Source organism: Catharus ustulatus, chromosome 2 (genome assembly GCF_009819885.2).
Source record: "Catharus ustulatus isolate bCatUst1 chromosome 2, bCatUst1.pri.v2, whole genome shotgun sequence".
NCBI classification, from domain to species: domain Eukaryota; kingdom Metazoa; phylum Chordata; class Aves; order Passeriformes; family Turdidae; genus Catharus; species Catharus ustulatus.
In genome coordinates, this window is record NC_046222.1 from 100,523,748 (window position 1) to 100,536,891 (window position 13,144).

Sequence of the window (13,144 nt, forward strand, 5' to 3'; positions counted from 1 at the left end):
CAGAAAGGGAGTTAACACTGCAGCTGTAAATCTGGCAACTCCTAGTTTCGAATTACAGTCACTTACTAGGCAACTTGATACTCCCTAGACATTCTTTTTGCTTTTTCAGTCTCCCAGGTTGTGTTTGTTTTGTAAGTCCAGTTTGAGACAAGTGCACACTCTGGGCAGCGCCAACAGCTGTCCCTCCCCTGTTGTGATCCATGAGCAGAGTTGGAGGGGCTCTGAGCCCTCCCCACACCCCTGACCTGCCACCAGGAGTTGCAGCAAGCAACTGTTCCATTTGCAGAGGAAACTGCAGGGCCAGACAGGCTGCAGGGAGTGATTAAGGTGACAAGGCTCCACAGTGCAAATGGTATTGCTGTATGGTCAAGGAAAAAAATGCTGTGGTCTTCAGCTTCATTATGTTTACAATTTCCAAACCTAAGCTCTAATGAAGATTTCAAGACACTGCATGCTGTTACCTGCTCAAGTTTGGCTGTGGTGTTCACAGTGATGTTTTCAGATGCACTGTCTTGAGATTGCTGCTTACACAAGCCTTTAGCTGCATCTTTGAACATGGTATCTTTCTCCAGCAAACTGTCTTGCTTGGCAATCGGTAAAGCCAGGGGATTGCTACAAAGAGAATCAATAAAGCAATTAGACTCCCCCTGAAGATGACAGACAATCAAATGTGGGTGGCACAAGCACAGAACTGAGATACGACTCAGGGCTGAAACACAAGCTCCTGGTCCAAGTACTAAAAAGAAATTGGTGAGAAATAAACTGTTCACATAGGCTGGTCTGCTCAAAAAGACACAGAGCAACCTACTTTGATTTAAAATTCACCTTTATGCATGTCTTTTCTGAAGCAGAATTGAGCAAGGCAAAGAGAATATGCATGAGTCTGCTTTTAACAGCCCTAGGCTGGCAAATCAATAGCCAATTTTGCAACTGAATTTAAAAAGCACAGTTAAATTGCACAATACCATTTTGAAAAATAGTATGTTTAAATGTGACAATACATATATTACTATTGCAGTTATTAAAATTAAATTCCATCACTTTTTAGCTTAATTTTAATCCAGTAATATCTGAGATACATTTTATGACCAGAAGCTGCTCTGAATTTGTGCTAAGTTAAAAATAACCAACCAAAGAAGCAAATAGCAGACTCCTGAAATTACAGTAATTTCACGACTATAAGGTGCACCCTTTTGACTAAAATTTTCCCCCGAACCTGGAAGTGTGCGTTATAGTCCGGTGCGCCTTATATGATGTACAAAGTTGCAACATTTGCCACCCTGGAAGTGCGAGCCGCAAGGGGGGGGCAGTGCCGCGGGAGCACCAAGTCATGAGGTGGGGGCGGGAGCGGGTGGCCATGGCCGGCAGGAGCCGCGTGGGGAGGAAGGGAGTCAGCGCCAGTGCCGGCACGGGGGGAACAACAAGCCACCAGCCGCGGGGGGAGCAAAGCACCGCCGGGTGTGGGAAAGCGGCGGCGCAGCCCCTGGGGCCACAGGGAAGGGGCGAGAAGCGGCGGCGCCGCCGAGTCAAGCTAGGGACGGGTGCCAGGGCAGCCGTGCCGCCTAGCCAAGTGGCGAAGGGCACTGGAGCAGCCGCGCTGCCGTGCTGAGTCGGGATGGGCGGCGGAGCGGCTGCGCTGCCATGCCCTGAGAGGACGGGGGGCAAGGGCGGCCGTGCCACCGAGCCGAGCGGGGATGGGCACCAGGGCGGCCACGCCGCCACGCCGAGCAGGGAAGGGCGCAAGGGCGGCCGCACCACCTTGCCGAGCGGGGATGGGTGCCGGGGTGGTCGCGCTGCTGAGCCGAGCAGGGATGGGTGCCCAGGGTGGCCGCGCTGCCGTGCTGAGTGGGGATGGGTGCCAGGGTGGCCGCGCTGCCGTGCTGAGTGGGGACGGGTGCCGGAGCAGCCGCACCACCGTGCTGAGCGGGGACGGGCACCAGGGTGGCCGCGCCGCTGTGCCGAGCAGGGAAGGGCACAAGGGCGGCCGCGCCGCCAAGGCGAGTGGGGACAGGCAGCTGCACCACTGAGCGGGGACAGGTGCCAGGGCGGCCGTGCCACCATGCCCTGAGAGGACGGGTGCCAGGGTGGCTGTGCCACCGAGCCGAGCAGGGACAGGTGCTGGGGTGGCTCCGTGGAGCCACAAGGGGGAACGGCAGGAGTGCCGAGCCGAGCAAGGGAACGGCACAGTGGCTCCACGGAACCGTGAGGGGAAACAGCATGGCAGCAGCACGGAGTCGAAAGGGGGAGGCAGCCCCGCGGCTGCGCCGAGCCGTGCCAGACGGCACCGGGGGCAGGCGGGAGTGCCAGGGCCCACTGCACGAGGAGGGCGCCTGCACTGCCTTTGAAAGCCTACGCTATGTGAAAAATGTTTCTAAATTGTGTTCCTACCAGTAAACTCCACGATCGCAGGTTTCCGTTACTAATTCTTTACTATGTTGCGCGTGGTACGGATCTTCGCGGCAAAAAAAAAGTGTGCCTTATAGTCCGGTTCGCCTTATATGATCTACAAAGTTGCAAATTTTGCCGACTCCTGGGGGTGCTCCTTATAGTCCGGTGTGCCTTATGGTCATGAAATTACTGTACTCAAACAATGTGCAACACTCTTCATCCACATAAAAGTTGAACTATTCTTATACACATGGAATTGTTTTCCCTATTGGCACTTCAGACAATATGACACTTCTGAAAAACAATAATGCCAAAATCTTGGATGATTTTTCAGAGTTGTGCATCCAAGGAGTTAGGGAGGAATCAGCTGCAGGAGTTGAGAATAAAATATCTTAAAAAGTAATTGTCTGGATTCTGACAGTGCAAATGAGACAATCTCATGGAGTGTACATCAGCTCCTTGCCAAAATGCATCCATAATTTCTTTGAAAGGAAATGTGGACTCAATATGGGAATGTGGGAATAGTTCATTTCACTATGGAATAAAGCCCAAACTTAGTTAAAATAAATCTCATATTTACTCTAAATTACTTGAGTTTAATCACTGATTATAAAAACATCCCCTAACACTGATAGCAACTCAGGATAAGAGTTGCTCTTGGAAACAGAGCTAAAATACACATAACATACAAAACTAAAATACAACAATTTTAGAAATAAAGGATAAAGCACCTTCTAGACAGAATTCATTGACTAATAAGATGAAGTTGTTTCCCACTGAATAAAAGATAGAGAAACAAGACTTTTGATGAAAGTGTCACTCTCTAAATATTGAAAGAATTAGTTTAAACATTTTATAATGAAATATAAATGGTTTTTGACTCAGACATTTAAATGCAAAACATATAGAAGAACATTGGTGAAAATAAAAATTTGTATTTACTGCTTAGATTCACCATAGATAGTTTTGTGACAAATTTGCTGAATGTCACATGGACAAAAGAGCCTATCCCATTTTTTTTTTGTTTGAACTGCAGAACAGAACTTGGCAATTAGAATAAGACATATCAGTGATTAGATTGTAGAAGAAATTAAACACCTGTGACACAAAAATAAATGAGTAATATTAATTCACATTTTACCCAGATCCAGAACTGAACAAAATACAATTAAATATGAAGTTTTCTTTCTGAGTAGCCTTTTGTTACTGACCAAAACTGCTCAAATTTCTTTAATAACAGACAAAGAAAAATTTTAAGAAAAGCATAAGCAAAACTCAAGTATTAAAAAGCAAAGCACTGCCTCTTATATTTTTCTTAGTATTCATGTGATGCTTCTTTTACATTGTGAAGATCCAGAATTTTTTTGTTGCGAAGTTGAACACATTAGAAACACCCCTTAAAATTCAGCTATAAACTCCTCACAATCAAATAAACCTTTCAGGTGTCACAGAAGAGAATAGGTTGTAAATCACAGCAAAGTGTGGGGGGAAATGGGTGCCTACTGTTTTGACATTTTGAACTTAAGAGGACAATAATAACCTAATTTAACAGGCACATTTCATGATGTACATAAGAATAGCCTTTAAATGGCATACATTTATGAGATTTCAATAGAACTTCATGTGATGGAAAGGACGATATATTAAAACAAAATGTAAATGATTCTGTGAAAGAAAAAAACATACTAAAATTACTCCAACAGTTCATTATGACTGAGGTTCAAGAAGACACTATGAAAAATAAACCAAAATCAAATGTTTCCAGAAAACACTGGCTTCTTAGAAAAGCATTTCTCTTAGTCACAAGATTAAATCAAGCAATGTCTCTGAAAGCTCAGCTATGGGAAAGTGCAAGGGAAGATTTTATGTTAATGTAGGCAGGTATATTAGCATGAACTATCTTCTTTTATGAAAATTAATGGATAATTAATGGATAATTATTAAATAATTAACCACAAAGGAAGACTTATGCCAAAATAATGTTGCACAGTAGACAGGAAGAAGTGTTATCAAGGGTAATATTATTTGAACATGGTAGGACTTTCTACCTGCCTATCCGACTGGAAAAATATTGAATATTATATGGAGGAGTAGTGATTTTAATTTTTATGCAAAGAAGCCTTCATGCATGGAATTAATTTGAAGAATTGTGTATTTTTATTGGACATTTTTTAGATAAAGTGAGATGGTTTTCTATAAGATGCCATTCTCTAACATGTCATTTTAAAAAAAAAAAAGAAAGCATATGAAACGTGAGAGTTGACAATTAGATAACTGGAAGTTGCATCATCAATATTGGAAGCAATTGGACACTTTCTAATTTGATAAGAGAATTATAGCAAGGTAGTATCTGCAACAATATTTTCATGGGTCCTTTGAGCTTATAGCTTGTGCTGGAGAAAATTTCTGTAATCCTTCCAAAGATAATTCTGAGATACTTCAAACAATTTCTAAGCCAGTTGACACCTGTAAAGTGCACAACCTCTGAAATTTCCATCTAGAAACTTCTTAAAGTAACATAAAAGAAACTTCAGAATAAATTAAATATTAAAAGAGTGTTTGAAAACACTAGAATAATTAAAATACGAGTGCTACATAAATGGAAAAGAATTGAAATGTAAGAAAAATTGAGTATCTTTTCTGTTTTGCTCTCTTGAACACATCTATTTCACATTTTCATGCTGATTTTGAAACACATCCCTACTACAATTAATCTTTACTTACACATGCATCAGAAAATATACAAAATTATTAAGTTAGCATTAGTTTGAGAGTAAGTTCTTAATTGTTTAGTATTTTTTACTGCCTGCACATGTACTGAAGTAGAAGAACAGTAATCATTGTGACCCATAGCATGAGGCTGAAGGCACTTTTAAACAGATATGGCAAATTTAAGGCTCTGAACTGTAAGCTATGTCAATTAATATATTCTGTTCTGGTATTTTTGCCTGTGGAGTAACAAATTTTCATCTGACTGTACCATTAGAATTAAAACTGGCAAAACTTTCCAGCATAGCCCTTACGTTTGCTGCACTGGTCAGCTTTCAAGCAGCTTCATGACATTACCAAAATTCTGTCCTTCAGCCAATTTACTTGGTCAGTTATGACCAAGGAACTATGCTGGAGCAGGTATGGCCTCAAAAGCACAAGCAAAGAGCAAGACAAGAAGAGTGACAAAGATAAATAACTGCAGCCCTACCCTGTGCCACGCACGCCTCATTGATGAGATTGAGTGCAATGCAGAAAGCCAGGTTTGCTTGCTAACAGCATATTTCAAATATACTGACTACTAAATTTTGTTTCCTCTACCTGAGCAGAGGTTGACTTTCAATTCACCTCTTCACAGTATTCTTCCAGAAATTAGTGCTGCAATTCAAACCAGTAAATTTGAACCAGCAAAACTAAGTTTGCTGACAGAACATATGCTATTTATAATTGTTTGTTCATCATTTTGGAGTCTATTTTTAAATACTGTTTTCTTCTGAAAAATGGCCACAAAGCAATATGGCCACAACATAGAGTTACTAGGAGTTATTTTAAAGCTTTCCAGCTCAGATTACTTTCTTACATCAGGAGAGTTGATGAAGAATGGATGCAATAAAGAATAAAGCAAAGGTACATGTGAATTATTATTGTGCACTCCTATTCAGCACTAGAAAATTGGTTTGGTACACAAGAACAGCACAGATATTTATCTTCAACCTAGCAAATTACACATCTCTCTAAAGATTTTAACAGAGCATGAAGAATGAAACTTTGCAACATTAGCCATTGGGAAAAAAACATTGAAACCAATCATCTAGGTTGCCTCTCTAACAGGCAGCATGGAGCCTCTCTGGAGGAAAATACACTATATCTTAAGAATATGTCTACTATCATTTGGAATAATGCCTCTTCTACAAGCTTTTGGGTTTCACACTTATAAGAGTAATACTACAGAGCTGAGATAACTAGCTTTGAGATGACACCTGATTTTCAGTCACTATAAATTAAGACTGGAGGAGTTATAAGTAACATGGAACTCCAACAGTCTTCAATATTCAGTAGTGATAGCTGAGACATGCACGGGCAAAATACATCAATAATTTTGCCATGTAAGAATGCTCCCATGTCAGAATAGCTGGCTGGCCAGCTGATGCTCTCCTGCACTGATAGATTGGTACTGCAAAGATCTGGCTGAGGAAATCTCTAAACCTAACGCTGCTAAAAGTCTCAAGAACGTGCTGAAGTGGCATTACTTCAAGCTTACTGTATCCTAATAATGGCCCCTGGCTATGTGCAAAGGTCACTGCCAAAGTCAGTGCACAGAGCTGAGCAGGGCTCTGGCTTCACCTGCTGCTGTGCTCTTATGCAGGTACCACAAACCCACACTGGGATACAGTTGGCAACAGAAGCTAAACTCATCCAATTCCACATATAAATCAATTTTCTATGTTTTTCTCTTCAGTGGACTTCGCTTTTTCAAAACTTCCACTGAAGGTTTTTATGTGGCAGGTCTGTATTATTGTCATATAAAGAGTCACTATATGGAAAACTCTCAAAAATTAGTTATCTTAATATATGTATTACAGGAAGGAAAGAGTAGAGAAGAAATTTTTTCAGACCACTTAAAATTTGTGCAGGTCAGATTTCCAGAGATTGATGGGCGTTAGCACTAAAACCAGTATTCAGTACAAGAAGTGCACTGCAGTACAAAATTCTTGAATATAAAATATATGGAAATGCATCATCTAGATGCAAGAATAATGGCTAAGTTCTCAAAGTCTCTAAAACCTTTTTGAATAACTTTTTCTAGGCATCATTACATAGGTACAAGAGTGACCTACTGCCTAGTTCTAGTATTTACAACATATCAATAATTTAAAATAAAAGTTTTAGTTACATTTCAGAATCTAAAGGCTTAGTTTCATGCCTCAAAATTAAAATTTTCCTTTTAAAAGAGTTGAAGGTCACATAAATGTGAGGAGTATGATTTATGTTATTGAAACTGTGAGTTAAACTAGAGGATGACTTATTTCATAAGGAATTAATAAGCATGAAAAATAGTGATTTCATAGAGTATCATATACTCAGCTACATACAAATCATGAAGCAGAAACAACACACTGTGTTTACCATCCATGAAATACGCAATCTTTACTAAATGTCAGTGTATCCCATGGAATTCTGAACTTAACAGATTGATCATTTAATGACAGCTGCTCACCTCTTCCAAATTTTAATGCATCCAAACACATTCTGCCAACCACAAATTATAACTAATGTGAAATGGGAGCATATGTACCTTATCTGTCTCTCTATAAGATGTTTTATTTATTGTTTTCCCCACACACTCTTTGGTGATTACTACAGAAAAATTAATGTCAGTGTTTTACAAGATTATGCTACTAACAAATATATACTTCAAATATACAGCAACTGCACACTGTATAAAAACACTATTTTAAAATAAAAGCTTTTAAAATTCCCTGGATTATAGTATCTGGAAATAATAATTTGAAATAACAGTGTGCTTGTACTACCATAAAACAGCCAATTGTACTTCATACCTATTGTACACCTCTTTTCACATACCTATGGCAATCTTTTTTTAAGATTCACAAGGAAATACAAAAGTACAAACATTTACAATATAAGACACAAATTGACTCTTCAATACTGAGTTTTAAGTCCTCCCTGCTAAATGCTACTTGATTCCACTTGATTCTTAAGCAGCACAAAGCTAAATATAAATATGTAAATATGATTTTGACCAGTATCATTTAATCTGCAATCACATATCTGATTTTTTTCTTTTCAGGATGTGACCTTGCTTTTCTGATAGGCAATCATAGTTTTACTTTACTATACCCACCTACCTTAACAAAAGGATGCCCAAGTATACAGTACTAACCTCTAATAATTCTGCTAAAGCAACCCCAGGTAATTTCTGCTGGCAATCATAATAATGTATTATATTATTCATAATCTATAATTATAAAACTAAGATTGGTCCCACCATCCTGCTCAGGCAAGGACTTGTATGGACAACCGCCCAGGACCATGTCCAGATGGAATTTGAATATCTCCAAGCACACACAGCTAGGATTCACAGATTGACAAATATCTTTCAAAGGATAAAGGATCAAAAGTTATTGCTCTGGCATCAGTTGATTGCTCTGTAACACCAGCACTTACTTACAGTTTATTGGAAATTGTGGGCAAGTCATGGATGATCTCTTCATATGGCTCTTCTTGAGATAAAGTAGAAACAGCTAAAGGGTCTTTCATTTTTTCCTCCCAAACAATTTCAGCCTTCAGAAGAATTTCCTCAATAAAATCGGAAGCTGCAACATCTAAGACATTGGAATACCAAGATATCAGACAAGAAGATGGTGCAAAAAAGCTCCTTTGAATTAAAATCTCTAGATCAGATTAGGACTAAACATGTGGCTAGACAACACAAAAGGAATTGCTCAGATATCAATTATAAAATACTACTTGAAATTACTGGGAAAACAAAGGCAAAGTAAATTCTGTACAGACATAAGTTGCTATCTGCAAAACCTCAAAACCATTCTTGCTGCGTAGCAAACCAAAGTACTCAATAATTTACAGGACTTCAGGAGAAACAATACAACCCTTTTCAATAATTTATTTCTGTGAAAACATGCACTTTATATTTTTCAAATATTTTATATTTCTAAAAACTACATTTATATGTTTTATACATACAGAAGTGCTGAAATCAGTTCTGTTTGCAGACCAGAAAGTTAACTCAGCTGTGTTAAATACATATTAAATGTGATTAGCTAACTGTATTGTTAGATTATCTGAGTTTAGTCCACAGCCTTTTTTACAAATAAAAACTGTATCTAACCACAAGCAATTCTTGTAAGGCTAAGTGTTATGAAGTTCTCTGTGAATGTAGGTAGTACAGCACTAGAAGCACAATATATTTTGCTTTATTATGCAAGGGAATTTTCACCCATAATCTGACAGGAAGTTTCTATTATCTACATTACTGAGTTCCATTTTCATTTTATCCTAGACATGGAGTGTTGAACAACCATATGTTTCTTATTTTCCACACTGCTAGCTAGCATTACTGACATTAACTCTGTTTTCATCTCTGTATTAGACCAGTTGATCTGAAGGCCCTTCCAACCTAAGAGTCTACAATTCTATTATCTGTAGAACCAGTGTTTCAGCATCTTTTGCTGTCTGGTTTAAGAAGGTGCCTCCTGGGGTAAACAATGGCAGCAACAATTCAAAACTAAGTGTTGAATTTGTTTTGAGACAGTAGCTATAGAAATTCTAACTCAAGAGACCATGTACTATAAGCAGTTGAGACAGAAAGGAACTCAGAGTGAAGTCACCAAAAATGTGTAAATGCAGCTACCACCAAGGCATGGAAGAGGTCTCAAGTAAGAAACATAGCTAAAAATAAACAGGGAATGAAACAAGTGGAAGGACATGTTGACATTTGATATAAAATCCTGAATTACCATGACCAGCAGTTTTCAGCATTGTATGCAAGCAGGTATGTGTGTGTAGGTGAATATAACTCTACACACTAAATAAACTGTAGCTAAGAAAGCAAGGATGAAAGAAAACAGTGTCACAATAGCTAATACATACACTATGTACATGGATTTTCACCTACCTGAAGGCTTTTCATTATTGCAGTTAAGAAGATTGGGATTTGCCTGGTGTATCAAAAGCAGCTTCACAAGATTGGTCTAAAATGGGCAAAACCAGAGGTGTTTGAAATGGGAGAGGTAGGACAGGTGCCTGTCATTCAGTTTATTCCTTCCTTCCTGCACTATCTGAAATCATACGATAAACCACAGGCAGTACCTCCCAACCCTCACCCTCTGCAGCTACTAAACACATTTCTATAAACCACAAATGGTAGAGTAAAATTCAATTCTACGATTTTAGGGTACCCTTAGCAAAATTCCACCCCCAAATCTCTCTCCACTCATGCATGTGTAAACAAATTCTCAAAAGAAAAACCTACCACCCATCACCACCTGTTAAGACTTAAATCACAAATATTTCTTCATGCCTAGCTGATCCTACAAGTGTGTCCCAGCACTATCAAAGGGGTCTGACTCACAGCCACCATCATAGAAGTAAATCTATTCTCAGGCAGTAGTAGAAATTGGCACATTTATCTTATGTTTACCAAAATAATCAAATCTTTTGGTAAAGGTAAAAATTATAGCACATCAGGGGAGGGTAGACTATGATATAATGAAAAAGTCTAAAACATATTTCTCAATTCCTGCAAGGAACTGTTTTTAGGGAGTTCTATGGCTGCACCCAAGTCTCTAGAGATACCTTCCCATCAAAAGCTGTAGCAATGTCTATCCTGATAAACTGGTGAGAAATGACTGAAAGGCTGCATGAGGAACAAAAAATACTTTTAGAATGTGAATATAGAGCCCAACTAAATGAAAGAACTGTATGCATTTGTGAATATATTTTAAAGCAAATAGAATGCCTAATGTAAGTGTAACCTACAACAGAGATGAGGATGAGCACGGAAGAAAAAAAGCTGTGAAAGAAAGAAAAGATTCTTCAGAGCAGAAGAACAAACCTAGAGATAAATGAGACCTGAACTGGAAGTCAGCTAAGGGAAAGGATTATCATTTGGCATAAACCCAAGCAATAAATAAATATATCAACAGGAAAGAAATAATTGCAATAAAAAAATTCAATATGGATTCAGTACATAGGAGGCAACTTAATAGAAAGGACCATGATAATGAGAAATCCATTAAATGCAAAGAAAATACCAAACTTCAAACCATATAAAACCAGAAAATATTGCTGAAATGTTCTATAAAAATAAAGAGATCTTGCTCTCCTCAGATTTCTAATGCTGGCTTTCTTTTCTTGCAGTAACAGCAGAAAATTCAGCAAACTCTTAGATGTGGGTAAGCCATAACAGGTTTATTTTCAAATCCAATTAACCCTGCTGTCCATTGAGAACTTGCAACACATGTAAAAATATACACATGTATATGTCTTTTTTATTAGGAATAAAAGGAACATACTTAGTTATGGACCATAAAAGTGGTAGTAGCTCTCCTAAAGGAAGGAGGCTGTATTAAAGGAAGGAAAGAAATGCATTTTCAGTTTAGTAACAATACACAGCTTTTTGGGTTACCAAAGATTTGGATTTATACCACAAGAAATACCATGCTCCAATATCAGTGCTTCCTGCTGCCAATGAAATATCTCCTGCTGGGATTCCTTGATGCATGTCACCAAGACTGAGGTATTCAGGTCACTGACAATTTTAATAACCTGCTTTTGGATACACAACTCTCTTGTGTTGGAATTTGCCTCATTCACTAATGTTTTAGAAGGAGTATTTTAAAATATAATTACCATATCTTCAGAATTGTGCCTAACAGAAGAAATATTTGGAGAATAATTACATCAAATTACCACTAAGCAGAAGTATATCAATTTCTGAGTTACAAATAACATACATATGACTATGTAAAGAAAGTACATAATACCTAATGAATTATTATAAAACCTATGAATAAAAAATAGTGTGTGTATATATACATATTCCTGTTTTTCCAGTGTATTCTTTGCCAATTCATGTAATTTAAAAAATAAAAAAAAAATAGGCAGTGTCATGAATCACTATGCAGAAAATGCCAGTAATGGCAGTTATTTAAAATATGTGCTTATAAAATATAATTTGTCTTGCTTCTCATTTTATATGCTTAACTATTTATTCAGTGCCTTTAGAAAGAATATCAGGAAACACCTCAAGCCTTAATTTCTTAATTTTCTACTTTCAGATCTTATCTCTGAATATCCTGCTTCCCAAAACACAAAATTAGTTACCTTTTCTGTATTCATAAAGCATGGCTGTCTCTTTTCCTGATATTCTGCTCAAATTTCAATATTTCTACCTCTCTCTGACATCTATTACTGGATATTTTACCCTTTGACTGTTGGGAATGCTACTGCAAAGAGTATTATCCTGTCTCATGCTTTCATCTGAAAGTCCCACCTTTTACATTCCCCTGGTTCCTTCTTTTCTCACCAAGCCAGATCCTTGACCTCATTTTCACATGACTTCCGAGATTCTCCACACTTTATGTATTCCCATTCATGCAGCGTTCCAGCTCCAGTTCCCACTGTACTTTGGGCTGTGACTTTGGCCATTATTAATACATCTTAAGACACCTATTTCTGTACTTCTTCTCAGCTGCACTTTACGCTACTGAGGAAGTCCTGAAAATATTGGCGAAGTTACATTGTGAACATCCATTCACAACCTGTCCTGACGTGATGCTTGCTGAAGAGAAACAGGCAATGGGCCATTCCACCACTCAGGCAAACTGAAAAATAGCCCAGTGGCTGGGCCCAGAGGCTGATGATGAGTGGTAAGCAGAGTACATGGAGGCCAATGACCAGCATTGTACCCAGGGATCAGTAATGGGTCCTGTTTCACAACCCCATCAAAGATCTGGTTGATGGGGCAAAGTTCACTGATGGCATTAAATGTGAGGAGTAGCTGAAAAAGGCCAATGGCCCCTGGCCTGTGTCAGGAACAGTGTGGCCAGCAGGAGCAGGGAGGTCACACCTCGAGTGCTGTGTCCAGTTCTGGCCCCTCAGTTTAGAGAGGACGTGGAGACACTTGAGCACGTCCAGAGGAGGCAACGAGGCTGGGGAGGGGCTTGGAACACAAACCCTGTGAGGAATGGCTGAGGGAGCTGGGCTTGTTCAGCCTGGAGAAAAG

At 39.0% G+C, this 13,144-nt stretch overlaps 1 protein-coding gene across 4 annotated transcripts in view; it reads right to left on the minus strand.

The window, feature by feature from the left end:
* The window catches only part of MYO16 (myosin XVI), a 374,829-nt gene that overhangs the window by 177,781 nt on the left and 183,904 nt on the right, over positions 1-13,144 (minus strand). For all 4 annotated transcript variants that reach the window (XM_033052141.2, XM_033052140.1, XM_033052142.1 and 1 more), the window contains exons 8-10: positions 10,034-10,109; positions 8,570-8,723; positions 462-612 (exon numbers count right to left, since the gene is read on the minus strand). In XM_033052141.2, the coding sequence (XP_032908032.1) occupies positions 462-612; positions 8,570-8,723; positions 10,034-10,109 (381 nt within the window). The remainder of the gene's footprint in view (positions 1-461; positions 613-8,569; positions 8,724-10,033; positions 10,110-13,144) is intronic.